Genomic DNA, 22,843 nt, shown 5'->3' on the forward strand with positions numbered 1-22,843 from the left:
GCATATCTTGTGGGGTATTCATGGGTGTCCGAGCTGTGTGCCAGTAGTGTAGACAGACAGCTCGGTGCATTCAACATGTCAATCCCTCTCACAAATACAAGTGGTGATTAAGTCAATCTCTCCTCCACTTTGAGTCAGGAGAGATTGACATGCATAAACTCCCTCTTTGTGGTACCTGACCACACATCTGAACAGATGTCCCGGTGCGACAAAACTAGGGCCTGTAGGACCTGCCTTGTTGGTAGTGCTGTTAAGATGGCCGAATAGCGCTTTATTATAAACGGACTTCTCCCCATTTTAGTTTCTGTTATATCAATATGTTTTGACATTGACAGTTTACAATCCAGGGTTACTCCAAGCAGTTTAGTCGCCTCAACCTGCTCAATTTCCACATGATTCATTACAAGATTTAGTTGAGGTTTAGGGTTTAGTGAATGATTTGTCCCAAATACAATACTTTTAGTTTTTGAAATATTTAGGACTAACTTATTCCTTGCCACCCATTCTGAAACCATTTGCAGCTCTTTGCTGTAGTAGTGGCATGTCGTTAGTAAAGATTGAAAAAAGTAATGGGCCTAGACAGCTGCCCTGGGGAATTCTTGATTCTACATGGATTATGTTGGAGAGGCTTCCATTTAAGAACACCCTCTGTGTTCTGTTAGACAGGTAACTCTTTATCCACAATTTAGCAGAGGGTGTAAAGCCATAACACATATGTTTTTCCAGCAGCTGACTATGATCGGTAATGTCAAAAGCCACACTGAAGTCTAACAAAACAGTCCCCACAATCTTTTTATCATCAATATCTCGCCAATCATCAGTAATTTGTTTAAGTGCTGTGCTTGTTGAATGTCCTTCCCTATAAGCGTGCTCAAAGTCAATTGTCAATTTGTTTACAGTAAAATAGCATTGTATCTGCTCAAACACCAATCCAAGGGGATTTAACCGTTTTTACAGTACTTTTCATAATGGGTGCATGCTTATCAGTAACTGGAATAAGTAGTTTCATATATGTGTCATGTGCAGCATCTGACTGCTCCTCATTACACTCCACAGACCAGCAAATATTCTTTATATCATCAACTTAAGAATCGCTACACAACTTATTGTATGACTTTGGTTTTCCTCGATATGGCGATATTGTGATCACTACATCCGATGGATGTGGATACTGTTTTAAAGGACATTTCTGCAGCATTTGTAAAGATGTGATCAATACTAGAGGTCGACCGATTATGATTTTTCAGAGCCGATACCGATTATTGGAGGACCCAAAAAAGTTGATACCGATTAATCGGCCGATTTTGAAATTTATTTGCAATAATGACAATTACAACAATACTGAATGAACACTTATTTTAACTTAATATAATACATAAATAAAATCAATTTAGCCTCAAATAATGAAACGTGTTCAATTTGGTTTAAATAATGCAAAAACAAAGTGTTGGAGAAGAAAGTAAAAGTGCAATATGTGCCATGTAAGAAAGCTAATGTTTAAGTTCCTTGCTCAGATCATGAGAACATATGAAAGCTGGTAGTTCCTTTTAACATGAGTCTTCAATATTCCCAGGTAAGAAGTTTTAGGTTGTAGTTATTATAGGACTATTTCCCTCTATACCATTTGTATTTCATATACCTTTGACTATGTTCTTATAGGAACTTTAGTATTGTCAGTGTAACAGTATAGCTTCCGTCCCTCTCCTCGCTCCTACCTGGGCTCGAACCAGGAACACATCAACAACAGCCACTCTAGAAGCAGCGTTACCCATGCAGAGCAAGGGGAACAACCACTCCAGGTCTCAGAGCGAGTGACGTTTGAAACGCTATTAGCGCGCACCCGGCTAACTAGCTAGCCATTTCACATCGGTTACACCAGCCTAATCTCGGGAGTTGATAGGCTTGAAGTCATAAACAGCTGCTGGCAAACGCACGAAAGTGCTGTTTCAATAAATGCTTACGAGCCTGCTGGTGCCTACCATCGCTCAGTCAGACTGCTTTATCAAATCATAGACTTAGTAATAACCTGATAACACACAGAAATGCGAGCCGGAGGTCATTAATATGGCCGAATCCGGAAACTATCATCTCGAAAACGAGACGTTTATTCTTTCAGTGAAATACGGAACCGTTCTGTATTTTATCTAACGGGTGGCATCCATAAGTCTAAATATTCCTGTTACATTGCACAACCTTCAATGTTATGTCATAATTACGTCCAATTCTGGCAAATTAGGCGGCCCAAACTGTTGCATATACACTGACTCTGTGTGCAATGAACGCAAGAGAAGTGACACAATTTCACCTGGTTAATATTGCCTGCTAACCTGGATTTCTTTTAGCTAAATATGCAGGTTTAAAAATATATACTTATGTGTATTGATTTTAAGAAAGGCATTGATGTTTATGGTTAGGTACACATTGGAGCAACGATACGCACCGCATCGATTATATGCAACGCAGGACACGCTAGATAAACTAGTAATATCATCAACCATGTGTAGTTAACTAGTGATTAAGATTTGATTGATTGTTTTTTATAAGATAAGTTTAATGCTAGCTAGCAACTTACCTTGGCTTACTGCATTAACAGGCAGTCTCCTCGTAGAGTGCAATGTAATCAGGTGGTTATAGCGTTGGACTAGTTAACTGTAAGTTTGCAAGATTGAATCCCCTGAGCTGACAAGGTAAAAATCTGTCGTTCTGCCCCTGAACGAGGCAGTTAACCCACCGTTCCTAGGCCGTCATTGAAAATAAGAATGTGTTCTTAACTGACTTGCCTAGTTAAATAAAGATTAAATAAAGGTGTAAACATTTTTTTTTTAATTGGCCAAATCATTGTCCAAAAATACCGTTTTCCGATTGTTATGAAAACTTGAAATCGGCCCTAATTATTCGGGCATTCCGATTAATCGGTCGACCTCTAATCAATACATGTTGATGATTTAATTCCTATGCTATTTGTGACTACCCTGGTAGGTTGACTGATAACCTGAACCAGGTTGCAGGCACTGGTTACAGTTTGAAACTTTTTCTTGAGTGGGCAGCTTGATGAAAGCCAGTCAATATGGAAATCACCCAGAAAATTACTTCTGTTTATCTCATACATTATCAAGCATTTCTCACACATTATCCAAATACTGAATGTTAGCACTTGATGGTCTATAGCAGCTTCCCCCCAGAATGGGCTTTAGGTGAGGCAAATGAACCTGTAGCCATATTACTTCAACAGTATTTAACATGAGCCCCTCTCTAAGCTTTGCTGGAATGTGGTTCTCAATATACATGGCAACACCGCCCCCATTGGCATTTGTCTTTTCTGTAGATGTTATAACCATGTATTGCTTCCACTGTATCATCAAAGGTATTATCTAAGTGAGTTTCAGAGATATTCATATTCTGACTATCATGTGTTACTAGCAAGTTATTGACTTCATGAACCTTGTTTCTTAGGCTACGTATGTCAACGTGGGCAATTTCTTGCACTTTTCTGGGGTGCTTGATGCATGTGTAATCATCATGCTGTTTAATCAGATTCTTGATATAACACACCTGTCAGGTGGATGGAGTATCTTGGCAAAGGAGAAATGCTCACTAAACAGGGATAGAAACACATTTGTAGCATTTTTTTCTTTCTTGAGAAGTAAGCTTTTTGTGCATATGGGATTTTTAAAATTTCAGCTCATGAAACATGAGACCAACAGTTTACATGTGTTTATATTTTTGTTCTGTGTAGATGGGACTTAACTGTTCTAACACATTAACCATATTATTATTTTAAAAAACATGTATTTTTCGTGTGTGTGGCAAGATTCTACTGGTTTAGTGAAAACTCAGTTGAGCTTACCAAATGTGAGTATTTACTTTTGACCCATATCAGGAGAGATGGAGGAGATGCTGAACTGTGTTTGTGTCTGTGTCTCTGTGTGTGCACCCGTTTTGTGTGTGTGTGTGCGCACGCCTAACTAACGTTAGTGTGTTTGACTTCTGACCCCTATCCAGGAGAGATGGAGGAGGAGATGGAGAACCCAGAGTTGAACCCAGTTGACCTGCCAGAGAAACAGAAACACCAGCTGAGACACCGAGAGCTGTTCCTGTCCCGCCAGCTAGAGTCACTACCCGCTACACACATCAGGTACACCATGACACTGTCACACCTAACCTTACCCTTAATCCATCGCACCTTATATACCTGCTACACACACATCAGAGAAACAGAAACACCAGCTGAGACACCGGAGCTGTTCTTGTCCCGCCAGCTAGAGTCACTACCCACTACATTATATACCTACTACTAGACTAACCAGAGTCACTACCCACTACATTATATACCTACTACTAGACTAACCAGAGTCACTACCCACTACATTATATACCTACTACTAGACTAACCAGAGTCACTACCCACTACATTATATACCTACTACTAGACTAACCAGAGTCACTACCCACTACATTATATATCTACTACTAGACCAGGTAGTCACAACCCACTACATTATATACCTCTTACTGGACCAGTTAGTCACACATCAGATACACCTTTATACCAGCTAGCTACACACTTTAGGTACGCTCTATTCCCTTTTTTGTGTTAACGCAGCCTGGAAAATAGACGACTCTTCCTCTCACGGCTGGGAACACATATAGGCTGGGTGTGTAACGGTACACATATTCGTACCGAACCGTTTGGGGACCTCTGATTGATCCGCACTGTGAGTCCTAATGAATACATACTTTTAGATAAGCTATGCCTACTCTGTGTTGTAGGCCTATGCCTCTTAAGTAAATCTGAGGTGACATTTTTTTCCCGGGCTATTCCATTAAAACAACTAACAGCCTATGCACACGTAATCAACATTTTCATCTTAACTGACACATTTCACACTGTCCTTGTGTGAGGCGCAGCCAGGAACTAGTTCTTTATGATGGCTAGTGGTGAGGTCGATAAACCAGAGTTGGAGGATCCTCCAGCTTCGTTTAAATCTCCATTTTGGCTCACCAGTAGATTAGCCCTGGGCAGCTGATTCTGAACGGGCCAAAGAAATTACAAGAGCGACAGGTAGGCTATGTTTTTATTTCTAACAACCTTTGGTTTATAGCTGCAGATATGCATCCATTCTCGGTGGGTGAGAAAAGGGGCTTTCAGGCCCTCATGAAAGATTTTGAGCCACCTTTTAGAACTTCCCTTTTGCACCCAATTCAGCAAACAGGTAGTACTCGCTTTATATAAGTAAACCAAAGACGAAGGTTCCAATGAGTTGTGCTTGCTTATCAGTGACAGTCCATCACATTACCCCAGAGTGGGAGATGTACTGTACTACAGATACGCCCCCTTTATGAGAGGCACACGTACGAATCTTGCACTGAACTAGGCAGTGTAAGCAAGAGTGAATTTACCACATACGACCGGTAAATTCCGGCCCTCAAACTGGTAATTACTAGTGGGAAACTTGTGTACCGAAGGCGAACCATGACCCCAAAACCGTAATATGTACCGAACCATGGGTTTGGTGAACCGTTACACCCCTAATATAGGCTGTACTGTGCTTCATTATATAATATTAGTAAGGGGTTTCTCTCTCTCTCTCTCAGGGGGAAGTGTTGTGTCACTCTGCTGAACGAGACGGAGGCTCTGAAGTCCTATCTGGACCGAGAGGTAGGTGGCTCGCCTCTCAAACACTGCCCTTCTCTCTCTCACTGACTCTCAATCTCTCACTCACACACACACACTGTCCTCACATAGAACTGCTGGATGGAGAATGGGATGTACTGTCTAAATGTACTCCATATTAAATTAATGTGTGTGTGTCTTGATGCTGGATGAATAATTCAGTGTGTTGAACCAGAATGTTCTTTTCACAGTCAGTAATGAGAAGACGAGAGACTAGCTGCTACACACACACACACACACACACACACACACACAACCCCACTCAACCTCTTCAATCCTTTGTCTCTTACTCTCTCCTCTCCATCCCTCTCTCCTCTCCATCCCTCTCTCCTCTCCATCCCTCTCTCCTCTCCATCCCTCTCTCCTCTCCATCCCTCTCTCCATCCCTCTCTCCATCCCTCTCTCCATCCCCCTCTCCATCCCCCTCTCCATCCCCCTCTCCATCCCCCTCTCCATCCCCCTCTCCATCCCCCTCTCCATCCCCCTCTCCATCCCCCTCTCCATCCCTCTCTCCTCCCTATCTGTCTCTCTCTCTTGTCCTCCCTCTCATCCCTCTCTCCATCCCTCTCTCCATCCCTCTCTCCTCCCTATCTGTCTCTCTCTCTTGTCCTCCCTCTCCATCCCCCTCTCCTCACTATCTGTCTCTCTCTCTTGTCCTCCCTCTCCATCCCTCTCTCCATCCCTCTCTCCTCCCTATCTGTCTCTCTCTCTTGTCCTCCCTCTCCATCCCTCTCTCCATCCCTCTCTCCTCCCTATCTGTCTCTCTCTTGTCCTCCCTCTCCATCCCTCTCTCCATCCCTTTCACCTCCCTCTCAATCTCTCTCTCCATCCCTCTCTCCTCCCTATCTGTCTCTCTCTCTTGTCCTCCCTCTCCATCTCTCTCTCCTCCCTATCTGTCCCTCTCTCTTGTCCTCCCTCTCTCCATCCCTCTCTCCAGGATGCGTTCTTCTACTCCCTGGTCTACGACCCCCAGCAGAAGACTCTTCTGGCTGATAAAGGGGAGATCAGGGTGGGGAACAAGTACCAGGCAGACATCACAGACTTCCTCAAAGAGGGTACATTTATATTTGAGTCATTTATCAGACGCTCTTATCCAGAGTGACTTACAGGAGCAATTAGGGTACGTACGCCAAAGACACTCATATGAAAGATTGAACTGTTAGCATTTCCCATAGCAAAATGTGTCACGCCAACCTGTAGATTAGCCTCTTGGCTAGTATTATCTTTGGTACTGCAGGCAGGGTCCTATCTCAACTCAGGGTGCAGTCAGTGGGAGGGCATGGGCGTCTATCACACTGCACTGGACGCTATTATGCAACGTTATGTCAAAGAGTGTGAATCAGAGTGTGAGTTTTAGTGAGGAGTCATGTCACCCCAATAGTGTTTGAGAGGGCCAGAATGCCGGATATGCGTTATGTCAAAGTGTGTGGATGTGTCTACAAGCAAGTTTTATGAGGAACCAGAACCACATCACCCCAAGACTGATGGAGAGCCAGAGGGCATGTCTGTCTCCTCACTTTGCTGCACCGTCATAAGTTTAGTTTAAATACCCACAGGGCGGTTTAGTCAGGTTGGTGTAGTGTTGCAGACTGGGTGACTGTTAACTGGTTTATAAGGGGTGACTGTTAACTGGTTTGTAACGGGTGACTGTGTAACTGGTTTGTAACAGGTGACTGTGTTAACTGGTTTATAAGGGGTGACTGTGTTAACTGGTTTGTAACGGGTGACTGTTAACTGGCTTGTAACGGGTGACTGTGTAACTGGTTTGTATGGGGTAACTGTGCTAACTGGTTTCTAACAGTGACTGTGTTAACTGGTTTGTATGGGGTAACTGCTAACTGGTTTCTAACTGGTGACTATGCGAACTGGTTTGTATGGGGTAACGGCTAACTGGTTTCTAATGCGTAATTGTGCTAACTGGACCTTCAGGTGAGGAGGATGGCAGGGACCTGGCCAAGCTGGAGGAGAAGGTGTGGGACCCCAGCAGTCCCCTCACAGAGAAACAGATCGACCAGTTCCTGGTTGTGGCTCGGTAAGTGGGTCCGGTTCGGTGTGCTATGGTGGAAGGGTTGTGGCTCTACTGTGGCGGGAGGTGTTAGTAGCTTGGTAAGACTGCTGTGAGATGGATAGGACATGTAAAAGGCTCTGGTGGGACTAGGAGGAGATGGAGCAGGGTTTTTGGGGTAGTTGTTGGTAAGATGGACTCTGTTGTGGTATAAGGGTGGAGGGGTTAGAAGACTGGTCTGGTGGAGGGGTTAGAAGACTGGTCTGGTGGAAGGTGGAGGGGTTAGAAGACTGGTCTGGTGGAAGGTGGAGGGGTTAGAAGACTGGTCTGGTGGAGGGGTTAGAAGACTGGTCTGGTGGGAGGTGGAGGGGTTAGAAGACTGGTCTGGTGGAGGGGTTAGAAGACTGGTCTGGTGGAGGGGTTAGAAGACTGGTCTGGTGGAGGGGTTAGAAGACTGGTCTGGTGGAGGGGTTAGAAGACTGGTCTGGTGGAAGGGTTAGAAGACTGGTCTGGTGGAAGGGTTAGAAGACTGGTCTGGTGGAAGGGTTAGAAGACTGGTCTGGTGGAGGGGTTAGAAGACTGGTCTGGTGGAGGGGTTAGAAGACTGGTCTGGTGGAGGGGTTAGAAGACTGGTCTGGTGGAGGGGTTAGAAGACTGGTCTGGTGGAAGGTGGAGGGGTTAGAAGACTGGTCTGGTGGAGGGGTTAGAAGACTGGTCTGGTGAGAGGTGGAGGGGTTAGAAAACTGGTCTGGTGGAGGGGTTAGAAGACTGGTCTGGTGGGAGGTGGAGGGGTTAGAAGACTGGTCTGGTGGGAGGTGGAGGGGTTAGAAGACCGGTCTGGTGGGAGGTGGAGAGGTTTATTGCCACCTCTTCCTCTGTTGTCATACCTCTAAATCTGGAGGGTTAACACAAACTCCTCTTGCTTATCTCTCTCTTCTCCCCCATCTATTTCCCTCCTTTTCTCTCTCTTTCTCCCCCATCTCTTTCCCTCCTTGTCTCTCCCTCCTCTTCTCTCTCTCTCTCTCTCCCCCATCTCTTTCCCTCCTTGTCTCTCCCTCCTCTTCTCTCTCTCTCTCCCATCTCTTTCCCTCCTTGTCTCTCCCTCCTCTTCTCTCTCTCTCTCCCATCTCTTTCCCTCCTTGTCTCTCCCTCCTCTTCTCTCTCTCTCCCCCATCTCTTTTCCTCCTTGTCTCGCCCCCCATTGTCTCTCTCATCCTTCCCCCTCCCTCTCTGTCATTCCTCCCTCTCTCCCCCTTCCTTTCTCCATTCCTCTGTCTCTCAGGTCAGTGGGTACCTTTGCGCGGGCTCTAGACTGCAGTAGTTCTGTCCGGCAGCCCAGTCTTCACATGAGTGCTGCTGCTGCCTCTAGAGACATCACCCTGGTAAGACACACACACATACACACATTGCCCACTGCCCTAGGTAAGGTCAGGGTCAGGCCAGAGGTGAGTGCTCGGCAGGATTGCTATTAGCCCAGGGGTATGCTGGGAGCTTCAGTAGCGGGTGTGAGTGGGTGTGCGTGGGTGCATTCGTGCTCATGTGTGTCTGTGTGCGTGTATGGGGCATCTCTGTGTGACTGAGCGTGTGTGTGATATTGCGTGTGTGTGTCTGAGTATCAGTAACGAGCAGGCTTCAGCGGCCCCAGACGACCCATGTGGCCATGTTCCGGCCCAATTCTGCACCTCATACATAAAACATGGAAAACAGGCCTCCGAGCTACAGCGTACACACAAACACACACATCAATATACATGAAAACAACATGCTCACAACACACATCCATATACAGTACCAGTCAAAAGTTTGGACACACCTACTCATTCAAGGGGTTTTCTTTATTTAGACTATTTTCTACATTGTAGAATAGTAGTGAAGACATCAAAACTATGAAATAACACATATGGAATCATGTAGTAACCAAAAAAGTGTTAAACAAATCAAAATATATTTTAGATTCTTCAAAGTAGCCACCCTTTGCCTTGATGACAGCTTTTCACACTCTTGGCATTCTCTCAACCAGCTTCATGAGGAATGCTTTTCCAACAGTCTTGAAGGAGTTCCCACATATGCTGAGCACTTGTTGGCTGCTTTTCCTTTGCTCTGCAGTCCAACTCATCCTAAACAATCTCAATTGGGTTGAGGTCTGGTGATTGTATTGGCCAGGTAATCTGATATAGCACTCCATCACTCTCCTTGGTCAAATAGCCCTTACACAGCCTGGAGGTGGGTTTTGGGTCATTGTCCTGCTGAAAAACAAATGATAGTCCCACTAAGCGCAAACCAGATGGAATGGCATATCGCTGCAGGATGCTGTCGTAGCTATGCTGGTTAAGTGTGCCTTGAATTCTAAATAAATCGCAGTGTCTCCTGCAAAGCACCATCACACCACCTCCTCCATGCTTCACAGTGGGAACCACACATGCAGAGATCATCCATTCACCTACTCTGCGTCTCACAAAGACATGGCGGTTGGAACCAAAAATCTCAAATTTGGACTCATCAGACCAAAGGACAGATTTCAACTGGTCTAGTGTCCATTGCTCGTGTTTTTTCCCCCGAAGCAAGTCTCTTCTTCTTATTGGTGTCCTTTAGTCCATGATGGCCTGATTCACACAGTCTCCTCTGAACAGTTGATGTTGAGATGTGTCTGTTTCTTGAACTCTGTGAAGCATTTATTTGGGCTGCAATCTGAGGTGCAGTTAACTCTAATGAACGTATCCTCTGCAGCAGAGGTTACTCTGGGTCTTCCTTTCCTGTGGCGGTCCTCATGAGAGCCAGATTCATCATAGCGCTTGATGGTTTTTGCAACTGCACTTGAAGAAACGTTCAAAGCTCTTGAAATGTTCCAGATTGACTGACCTTCTTGCCATAATATTTTTTATTTTAATTTTACCTTTATTTAACCAGGCAAGTCAGTTAAGAACAAATTCTTTTTTTCAATGACGGCCTAGGAACAGTGGGTTAACTGTCTGTTCAGGGGCAGAATGACAGATTTGTACCTTATCAGCTCGGGGGTTTGAACTTGCAACCTTCCGGTTACTAGTCCAACAATATGGACTTGGTCTTTTACCAAATAAGGCTATCTTCTGTATACCACCCCTACCTTGTCACAACACAACTGATTGGCTCAAATGCATTAAGAAGGAAAGAAATTCCACAAATGTACTTTTAACAAGGCACACCAGATAATTGAAATGCATTCCAGGTGTCTACCTCATGAAGCTGGTTGAGAGAATGCCAAGAGTGTGCAAAGCTGTCAACAAGGCAAAGGGTGGCAAAAAAAATATATATATAGCCCTTCTTACATCAGCTGATATCTCAAAGTGCTGTACAGAAACCCAGCCTAAAACCCCAAACAGCAAGCAATGCAGGTGTTGAAGCACGGTGGCTAGGAAAAACTCCCTAGAAAGGCCAAAACCTAGGAAGAAACCTAGAGAGGAACCAGGGTATGAGGGATGGCCAGTCCTCTCCTGGCTGTGCCGGGTGGAGATTATAACAGAACATGGCCAATATGTTCAAATGTTCATAAATGACCAGCATGGTCAAATAATAATAATCACAGTAGTTCTCGAGGGTGCAGCAAGTCAGCACCTCAGGAGTAAATGTCAGTTGGCTTTTCATAGCCGATCATTAAGAGTATCTCTACCGCTCCTTCTGTCTCTAGAGAGTTGAAAACAGCAGGTCTGGGACAGGTAGCACGTCCGGTGAACAGGTCAGGGTTCCATAGCCGCAGGCAGAACAGTTGAAACTGGAGCAGCAGCACGGCCAGGTGGACTAGGGACAGCAAGGAGTCATCATGCCAGGTAGTCCTGAGGCATGGTCCTGAGAGAGAGAATTCTTAAGTTTACACAGGACACCGGATAAGACAGGAGAAGTACTCCAGATATAACAGACTGACCCTAGCCCCCAGACACATAAACTACTGCAGCATAAATACTGGAGGCGGAGACAGGAGAGGTCAGGAGACACTGTGGCCCCATCCAATGATACCCCTGGACAGGGCAAACAGGCAGGATATAACCCCACCCACTTTGCCAAAGCACAGCCCCCACACCACTAGAGAGATGTCATCAACCATCAACTTATCATCCTGAGAGAAGGCCGAGTATAGCCCACAAAGATCTCCGCCACGGCACAACTCAAGGGGGGGCGCCAACCCAGACAGGAAGATCACGTCAGTGACTTTGCCCACTCAAGTGACTTACCCCTCCTAGGGACGGCATGGAAGAGCACCAGTAAGCCAGTGACTCAGCCCCTGTAATAGGGTTAGAGGCAGAGAAACCCAGTGGAGAGAGGGGATTCAGACAGCAAGGGCGGTTCGTTGCTCCAGAGCCTTTCCCTTCACCTTCACACTCCTGTGCCAGACAACACTCAATCATATGACCTACTGAAGAGATGAGTCTTCAGTAAAGACTTAAAGGTTGAGACCGAGTCTGCGTCTCTCACATGGGTAGGCAGAGGTCCTTCAGTTTTATTTGAGACGACTGTGCAACCCTCAAGATTAATTGTCAGATTCAACAGAAGATCTCTTTGTTTCTTGGGACCTAGAACAAGCATCTAGGTACTTTGGAGAATCTCAAATATAAAATATAGTTTTGATGTCTTCACTGTTATTCTACAATGTAAAACATAGTAAAAATAAAGAGAAATCCTTGAATTTTTATGCAATTTTTTATTTCACCTTTATTTAACCAGGTAGGCTAGTCAAGAACAAGTTCTCATTTACAACTGCGACCTGGCCAAGATAAAGAAAAGCAGTTCGAAACATACAACAGCACAGAGTTAGACATGGAATAAACAAACGTACAGTCAATAATACAGTAGAAAAAGTATTGCTAATTAATCGGCCATTCCGATTAATCGGTCGAACTCTAGTCCAGAGTAGTGATGCTGGACGGGCGGGCAGGTGTGGGCAGCGATCGGTTAAAGAGCATGCATTTAGTTTTACTTGCATTTAAGAGCAGTTGGAGGCCACGGAAGGAGAGTTGTATGGCGTTGAAGCTCGCCTGGAGGTTAGTTAACACAGCGTCCAAAGAAGGGCCAGATGTATCCAGAATGGTGTTGTCTAGGCTCTCTGATTTGACACACTGAACTCTATCTGAGAAGTAGATGGTGAATCAGGTGAGGCAGTCATTTGAGAAATCAAGGGTGTTGAGTCTGCCGATAAGAATGTGGTGATTGACAGAGTCGAAAGCCTTGGCCAGGTCGATGAATACGGCTGCACAGTAATGTCTCTTATTGATGGCGGTTATGATATCATTTAGGACCTTGAGCGTGGCTGAGGTGCACCCATGACCAGATCTGAAACTAGATTGCATAGTGGAGAAGGTACGGTGGGATTCGAAATGGTCGGTAATGAGTAGGTGTCCAAACTTTTGACTGGTACTATACATGAAAAGCACATGCGCACAGCACACGTACATATACATGAAAACAACATGCACACATACATATACATGAAAACTACATGCGCACAGCACACATACATATACATGAAAACAACATGCGCACAGCACACATACATATACATGAAAACAACATGCGCACAGCACACATACACCTACATGAAAACAACATGCGCACAGCACACATACATATACATGAAAACTACATGCGCACAGCACACATACATATACATGAAAACAACATGCACACAGCACACATACACCTACATGAAAACAACATGCGCACAGCACACATACACCTACATGAAAACAACATGCGCACAGCACACATACATATACATGAAAACAACATGCACACAGCACACATACACCTACATGAAAACAACATGCGCACAGCACACATACATATACATGAAAACAACATGCGCACAGCACACATACATATACATGAAAACAACATGCACACAGCACACATACACCTACATGAAAACAACATGCGCACAGCACACATACATATACATGAAAACAACATGCGCACAGCACACATACATATACATGAAAACAACATGCACACAGCACACATACACCTACATGAAAACAACATGCGCACAGCACACATACATATACATGAAAACAACATGCGCACAGCACACATACATATACATGAAAACAACATGCGCACAGCACACATACATATACATGAAAACAACATGCACACAGCACACATACATATACATGAAAACAACATGCGCACAGCACACATACATATACATGAAAACAACATGCACACATACATATACATGAAAACAACATGCGCACAGCACACATACATATACATGAAAACAACATGCACACATACATATACATGAAAACAACATGCGCACAGCACACATACATATACATGAAAACAACATGCACACAGCACACATACATATACATGAAAACAACATGCACACAGCACACATACATATACATGAAAACAACATGCGCACAGCACACATACATATACATGAAAACAACATGCACACAGCACACAAATCAACTCTTACACTCATCAATAGAGAGACCCTCACACTGACTAAGACAAGTGACAAGATAATAGCACATCCATAATAGACTATGCAGCACCATTAACCTTGGTGGCTTTGACAGACAGAAAAATAGGGACCTTTTGCTTGGTTTGTTTGTTACAAGGGTGTGTTTTGTTGGCTGGGTATAGGTGAAATCCAGGGGCATACATGTTCATTAGGGCACACAGTAAACCCCACGGAAGTGTTTCTTATTGGACAAATACAGATGGTACCACCCTGTTTCTTCGTCTTTTCTGCCTACTGAACACAACACAATACCCCCCCCCCCCCTCCCATCTTCTCCCTAGTTCCATGCCATGGACACCTTGGATAAGACTGGTTATGACATGACGCGGGCCATCGCTGCCCTGGTTCCCCAGGGAGGACCTATTCTCTGCCGGGACGAGATGGAGGAGTGGAGCGCCTCAGAGGCCAACCTGTTTGAAGAGGCCCTGGAGAAATACGGAAAAGACTTCACAGACATACAACAGGACTTTGTGAGTACAGACAGACATGTTTCAGACAGACAGACAGGTACGGTTCTGCTGCCTTGGCTTGGACTACCCTCCACAAGGAAACTCTGATGTGCATATCACCAAATCGTCAGGGGAATTGTTGGGCTACAGCTTGCCAGCCTGGTCCACCACTAGGGACCAATCAGATTGCATTATTTATTTCTAGAACTACTCTCACAAATGTAAAGGAAACGATGCTTAGACTGAGAGGAACTGTTAAAGGCTCATAATAATGTAACTTTTGGTGAGACTCAACTCAGAGATGATCAGGAAGGCATCTATTGAGAGCAGAAAAGATAATACTGCATGTCTACTCCAGCCATATATATATAAATAGTGTATGGCTATATTTCTCTCAGCCATAGATATAAATAGTGTATGGCTATATTTCTCTCAGCCATAGATATAAATAGTGTATGGCTATATTTCTCTGAGCCATAAATATAAATAGTGTATGGCTATATTTCTCTCAGCCATAAATATAAATAGTGTATGGCTATATTTCTCTCAGCCATAGATATAAATAGTGTATGGCTATATTTCTCTCAGCCATAAATATAAATAGTGTATGGCTATATTTCTCTCAGCCATAAATATAAATAGTGTATGGCTATATTTCTCTCAGCCATAAATATAAATAGTGTATGGCTATATTTCTCTCAGCCATAAATATAAATAGTGTATGGCTATATTTCTCTCAGACATAAATATAAATAGTGTATGGCTATATTTCTCTCAGCCATAGATATAAATAGTGTATGGCTATATTTCTCTCAGCCATAGATATAAATAGTGTATGGCTATATTTCTCTCAGCCATAGATACAGTTGAAGTCGGAAGTTTACATACACCTTAGCCAAATACATTTAAACTCAGTTTTTCACAATTCCTGACATTTAATCCTAGTAAACATTCCCTGTTTTAGGTCTGTTAAGATCACTACTTTATTTTAAGAATGTGAAATGTCAGAATAATAGTAGAGAATAATTTATTTCAGCTTTTATTTCTGTCACCACATTCCCAGTGGGTCAGAAGTTTACACCAGCATCATGAGGAATGGGCCAAAATTCCCCCAACTTATTGTGAGAAGCTTGTGGAAGGTTACCCGAACTGTTTGACCCAAGTTAAACCATTTAAAGGCAATGTTACCAAATACTAATTGAGTGTATGTAAACAACCTGAGTCAGGTTGTAGGACTCCTTGCTTGCACACGCTTTTTCAGTTCTGCCCACACATTTCCTACACGATTGAGGTCAGGGCATTGTGATGGCCACTCCAATACCTTAACTTTGTTGTCCTTGAGCCATTTTGCCACACACTTTGAAAGTATGTTTGGGGTTATTGTCCATTTGGAAGACCCATTTGTGACCAAGCTTTAACTTCCTGACTGATGTCTTGAGATGTTGCTTCAATATATCCACATAATTGTTCTTCCCTCATGATGCCATCTATTTTGTGAAGTGCACCAGTCCCTCCTGCAGCAAAGCACCCCCACAACATGATGCTGCCACCCCAGTGCTTCACGGTTGGGATGGTGTTCTTCAGCTTGCAAGCATCCCCCTTTTTCCTCCAAACATAACAATGGTCATTATTATTTCTCCAAAAAGTATGATCTTTGTCCCCATGTGCAGTTGCAAACTGTAGACTGGCTTTTTTATGGCGGTTTTGGAGCAGTGGCTTCTTTCTTACTGAGCGGCCTTTCAGGTTATGTCGATATAGGACAAATTTTACTGTGGATATAGATACTTTTGCACCTGTTTCCTCCAGCATCTTCACAAGGTATTTTGCTGCTGTTCTGGGATTTGCACTTTTCGCACCAAAGTACATCCATCTCTAGGAGACAGAACGCGTCTCCTTCCTGAGCAGTATGACAGCTGTGTGGTCCCATGGTGTTTATACTTGCGTACTATTGTTTGTACAGATGAACGTGGTACCTTCAGGCGTTTGGAAATTGCTCCCAAGGATGAACCAGACTTGTGGAGGTCTACAACAAAAAAAATCAGATTTTCTTTTGATTTTCCAATGATGTCAAGCAAAGAGGCACTGAGTTTGAAGGTAGGCCTTGAAATACATCCACAGGTACACATCCAATTGACACAAACGATGTCAGTTAGCCTATCAGAAGCATTATAAGTGAAATAATCTGTCTGTAAACGGTTGTTGGAAAAATTACTTGTGTCACGCACAAAGTAGATGTCCTAACCGACTTGCCAAAAATATAGTTTGTTAACAAGAAATTTGTGGAGTGGTTGAAAAACTAGTTTTAAAGACTCCAACCTAAGTGTATGTAGACTTCAACTGTACAGTCGGGCCAAAGGTTTTGAGAATGACACAAATATTAATTTTCACAAAGTTTGCTGCTTCAGTGTCTTCAGATATTTTTGTCAGATGTTACTATTGAATACTGAAGTATAATTACAAGCATTTCATAAGTGTCAAAGGCTTTTATTGACAAGTACATGAAGTTGATGCAAAGAGTCAATATTTGCAGTGCTGACCCTTCTTTTTCAAGACCTCTGCAATCCGCCCTGGCATGCGGTCAATTAAATTCTGGGCCATATCCTGACTGATGGCAGCCCATTCTTGCATAATCAATGCTTGGAGTTTGTCAGAATTTGTGGGATTAAGGTCTGGGGAGTTTCTGGCCATGGACCCAAAATATCTATGTTTTGTTCCCCGAGGCACTTAGTTATTACTTTTGCCTAATGGCAAGGTGCTCCATCATGCTGGAAAAGGCATTGTTCGTCAGCAAACTGTTCCTGGATAGTTGGGAGAAGTTGCTCTCGGAGGATGTGTTGGTACCATTCTTTATTCATGGCTGTGTTCTTAGGCAAAATTGTGAGTGAGCCCACTCCCTTGGCTGAGATACAACCCCACACATGAATGGTCTCATGATGCTTTACTGTTGGCATGACACAGGACTGATGGTCGTGCTTTTTTCCGGATGCCCCAAACAATCGGAAATGGGATTCATCAGAGAAAATTACTTTACTCTAGTCCTCAGCAGTCCAATCCCTGTACCTTTTGTAGAATATCAGTTTGTCCCCGATGTTTTTCCTGGAGAGAAGTGGCTTCTTTGCTGCCCTTCTTGACACCAGGCCATCCTCCAAAAGTCTTCGCCTCACTGTGCGTGCAGATGCACTCACACCTGCCTGCTGCCATTCCTGAGCAAGCTCTGTACTGGTGGTGCCTCGATCCAGCAGCTGAATCAACTTTAGGAGACGGTCCTGGCGCTTGCTGTACTTTCTTGGGCGCCCTTGAAGCCTTCTTCACAACAATTGAACCGCTCTCCTTGTAGTTCTTGATGATCTGATAAATGGTAGATTTCGGTGCAATCTTACTGGCAGCAATATCCTTGCCTGTGAAGCCCTTTTTGTGCAAAGCAATGATGACGGCACATGTTTCCTTGCAGGTAACCATGGCTGACAGAGGAAGAACAATGATTCCAAGCACCATCCTCCTTTTGAAGCTTCCAGTCTGTTATTCGAACTCAATCAGCATGACAGAGTGATCTCCAGCCTTGTCCTCGTCAACACCCTCGTTAACGAGAGAATCACTGACATGTCAGCTGGTCTTTTTGTGGCAGGGCTGAAATGCAGTGGAAATGTTTTTGGGGGATTCGATTCATTTACATGGAAAATTCATCCGATCACTCTTCATAACATTCTGGAGTATATGCAAATTGCCATCATACAAACTGAGGGAGCAGACCTTGTGAAAATGTATATTTGTGTCATTCTCAAAGTTTTTGGCCACGACTGTAGAAACTGTATGGCTATATCTCTCTCTCTGCCATATAAATATATACTGTATGGTGATATTTCTCTCAACAATAGGTATAGATAGTTTGTGTATATCTCTCTCAGCCGTAGATATGGATAGTGTATGGTTATATCTCTTTCAGCCATATAGATAGATACGGTATGGCTATATAGTGCATTCAGAAAGTATTCAAACCGCTTGACTTTTTCTAAATTTTGTTACGTTACAGCCTTATTCTAAAATGGATTAAAACTTCTTATGGCTGCAATCCCGTTAACGGGATCGATATGACAACGCCAGTGAAAGTGCAGGGCGCCAAATTCAAAACAACAGAAATCTCATAATTAAAATTCCTCAAACATACATGTATTTTATACCGTTTTAAAGGTAATCTTGTTGTTAATCCCACCACAGTGTCCGATTTCAAATAGGCTTTACAGCGAAAGCACCACAAACTATTATGTTAGGTGACCACCAACTCACAGAAAAACACAGCCATTTTTCCAGTCAAAGAGAGGAGTCACAAAAAGCACAAATAGAGATAAAATGAATCACTAACCTTTGATGATCTTCATCAGATGACACTCATAGGACTTCATGTTACACAATACATGTATGTTTTGTTTGATAAAGTTCATATTTATATAAAAAAATCTGAGTTTACATTGGCGCGTTACGTTCACTAGTTCCAAAAACATCCAGTGATTTTGCATAGCCACATCAATTCAACAGAAATACTCATCATAAATGTAGATGAAAATACACATGGAATTATAGATATACCTCTCCTTAATGCAACCTCTGTGTCAGATTTTAAAAAAACTTTACGGAAAAAGCAAACCATGCAATAATCTGAGATGGCGCTCAGAAAAAGAAATATCCGCCATGTTGGATTCAACAGAAATCAGAAATAACATTATAAATATTCTCTTACCTTTAATGATCGTCATCAGAATGCACTCCCAGGAATCTTAGTTCCACAATAAATGCTTGATTTGTTCGATAATGTCCATTATTTATTTCCAAGTAGCTACTTTTGTTAGGATTTAGGTATACAAATCCAAACGCTCATGCAGGTCCAGCATAATGTCGGACAAAAACTTCAAAAAGTTATATTACAGGTCTTAGAAACATTTCAATCTAAGTATAGAATCAATCCTTAGGATGTTTTTATCATAAATCTTCAATAACATTCCAACCGGAGAGTTCCTTTGTCTGTGGAGAAGCTATGGAACACGGGTCGCTATCATGTGAATTGCGTGTGACCAGCCCTTGGCTCTCTGCCAGACACCTGGCTCATTCAGCTCCCATTCAGCCCCACAACACAGTAGAAGCCTCATTCAAGTTTCTAAAGACGGTAGACATCATCCATATTCCACTGTGAATTCAATAGGGGCTGGGTTGAAAATGGACCAACCTCAGATTTCTCACTTCCTGTTTGGAATTATTCTCAGGTTTTTGCCTGCCATATGAGTTCTGTTATACTCACAGACATCATTCAAACAGTTTTAGAAGCTTCATAGTGTTTTATATCCAATACTAATAATAATAAGCATATATTAGCAACTGGGACTGAGGAGCAGGCCGTTTACTCTGGGCACCTCTGCGTACCTTTCATCCAAGCTACTCAATACTGCCCCTACAGCCATAAGAAGTTACATTTAAAAAATACTCATACCTTATTTACATAAGTACATACATTTACATAAGTATTTAGACCCTTTGCTATGAGACTCAAAATTAAGCTCAGGTGCATCCTGTGTCCATTGATCATCCTTGATGTTTCTACAACTTGATTGGAGTCCATCTGTGGTAAATTCAACTGATTGGACATGATTTGGAAAGGCACACACCTGTCTAGATAAGGTTCCACAGTTGACAGTGCATGTCAGAGCAAAAACCAAGAAGGAATTGTCCGTAGAGCTCCGAGACATGATTGTGACGAGGCACAGATCTGGGGAAGGGTACCAAAACATTTCTGCTGCATTGAAGGTCCCCAAGAACACAGTGTCCTCCATCATTCTGAAATGGAAGAAGTTTGGAACCACTAAGACTCTTTCTAGAGCTGGCTGCCCGGCCAAGCTGAGAAATTGGGGGAGAAGGTCCTTAGTCAGGGAGGTGAGGTGAGCAAGAACCCAATGATCACTCTGATAGAGCTCCAGAGTTCCTCTGTGGAGATGGGAGAACCTTTCAGAAGGACAACCATCTCTGCAGCAATCCATCAATCAGGCCTTTATGGTAAAGAGGCCAGACGAAAGCCACTCCTCAGTAAAAGGCACATGATAGCCCACTTGGAGTTTGCAAAAAGGCACCTAAAGGACTCATACCACGAGAAACAAGATTTTCTGGTCTGATGAAACCAAGATTGAAGTCTTTTGCCTGAATGCCAAGCATCACGTCTGGAGGAAACGTGGTACCATCCCTACGGTGAAGCATGGTGGTGGCAGTATCATGCTGTGGGGAAGTTTTTCAGTGGCAGGGACTGGCAGACTTGTCAGGATCGAAAGATGAACTGAGAAAAGTACAGAGAGGTCCTTGATGAAAACCTTCTTCAGAGTGCTCAGCAACTCAGACTGGGGCAAAGGTTCACCTTCCAAAAGGACAGCAACACTAAGCACACAGCCAAGACAATGCAGGAGTGGCTTCAGGACAAGTCTCAATGTCCTTGAGTGGCCCAGAAAGAGCCCGGACTTGAACCCGGTCAAACATCTCTGGAGAGATCTGAAATAGCTGTGCAGCGACACTCCCCATCCAACCTGACAGAGCTTGAGAGGATCTGCAGAGAAGAATGGGAGAAACTCCCCAAATACTGGTGTGCCAAGCTTATAGAGTCATACCGAAGAAGACTTGAATGAGTAAGTGTCCACACTTTTGACTGGTACTGTACACTCTGAATGAGCTAAAATTATAAATCTCATATTGCTCTTTCACAGTCAGCTGTACTGTACAGTAGGCTAATAGTAAGCCTACTATTGAAACAGATAAATGAGGCTGTCAACTGAGTCAGAAATTCAGAAGTTTCTGGTTTAAAAAATGTTTTCAGGTTTTTGCTCGCATTCACACCATAACAATGCTAAACCACTTTAGGAGACCACTTTTGAGGTCTGGGAAGATCTGGGAAGATTGAGTGTAGTTGCCCTTTAAATCAAGTCCACAGGCACCTAGCACTGTTTGATTGGTGGTGTTGCTGTAGCACATGAGATGAGAGTTTGTAAAACAAATGGGCACTGGATTGATACAAGTAATCTTGATATCGTTCTGCCAGAAGACCGGTAGAGCTATCGTTAGTATCGCTATATTTTTCCTGTTCCTTAATTGTTTGAAACCTGGACGTTTTACCTTGCTTCAAAGTAGCCTATAGCCAATTTCCCACCATAGAAATGTGGAGGCAATTATTTTATAAAGACTTCCTCATATGTGTTCTCCTGTTCTATTGGTTTTCTTTCAACTTTCTTTCATTGTCTAGCAGCCAAAGGCATTATCCTAGTTATATCAGCAGCCCATGAGTGTTGTTGCATCTTTAGATCTCCCCTCTTTCTACATTTCTAACGGATAAAATTCCATCTCTGTCTAAGAAACCGCTGTGCGGTGAGCATTTTCGAACATTTGCACGTAGGCCTACCACAGTTTGCACATTGCTGCCCATAAAATGTCAAGAAATAATTGTTGATCAACTTGTTAAGCAATCTGATCTGTTCCATCTGCCTTGTTAACCTCAACTACACTACTTTGATACGCATCATGGGGATTAAAAAGTGAGTATACACAATGCCCACTGAAAAATAAGGGGTATACCCTCCACCACTGAATATATCTCTCTCAGCCATAGAGAGATATACTGTAAGGCTATATCTCTCTCAGCCATAGAGATAGATACTGTAAGGCTATATCTCTCTCAACCATAGAGATAGATACTGTAAGGCCATATCTCTCTCAGCCATAGAGATAGATACTGTAAGGCCATATCTCTCTCAGCCATAGAGATAGATACTGGAAGGCTATATCTCTCTCAGCCATAGAGATAGATACTGGAAGGCTATATCTCTCTCAGCAATAGATATAGATACTGTATGGTTATATCTCTCAGCCATAGAGATGCACTATATATACAAATGTATGTGGACACCCATTCAAATTAGGAGATTCGGCTATTTCAGACACAGACGTTGCTAGCAGGTGTATAAAATCAAGCACACAGCCATGCAATCTCCATATAAAAACATTGGCAGTAGAATGGCCTTACAGAAGAGCTCAGTGACTTTCAACGTGGCACCGTCATAGGGTGCCACATTTTCAAGTCAGTTCGGAAAATTTCAGCCCCGCTTGAGCTGCCCTGGTCAACTGTAAGTGCTGTTATTGTGAAGTGAAAACGTCTAGGATCAACAACGGCTCAGTTGCGAAGTGGTAGGCCA

The 22,843-nt window shown here is 43.3% G+C and overlaps 1 protein-coding gene across 1 annotated transcript in view; it reads left to right on the forward strand.

Annotated features, from left to right (window-relative positions):
* LOC110505832 (metastasis-associated protein MTA1) overlaps positions 1-22,843 on the forward strand; it is a 74,608-nt gene that overhangs the window by 32,121 nt on the left and 19,644 nt on the right. Inside the window, exons 5-10 of the mRNA XM_036962418.2 lie at positions 4,003-4,135; positions 5,596-5,659; positions 6,612-6,729; positions 7,604-7,706; positions 8,962-9,061; positions 14,463-14,651. Coding sequence (XP_036818313.1) covers positions 4,003-4,135; positions 5,596-5,659; positions 6,612-6,729; positions 7,604-7,706; positions 8,962-9,061; positions 14,463-14,651 — 707 coding nt within the window. The remainder of the gene's footprint in view (positions 1-4,002; positions 4,136-5,595; positions 5,660-6,611; positions 6,730-7,603; positions 7,707-8,961; positions 9,062-14,462; positions 14,652-22,843) is intronic.

Source organism: Oncorhynchus mykiss, chromosome 25, assembly GCF_057628025.1.
Source record: "Oncorhynchus mykiss isolate SJ-2025 chromosome 25, ASM5762802v1, whole genome shotgun sequence".
NCBI lineage: Eukaryota > Metazoa > Chordata > Actinopteri > Salmoniformes > Salmonidae > Oncorhynchus > Oncorhynchus mykiss.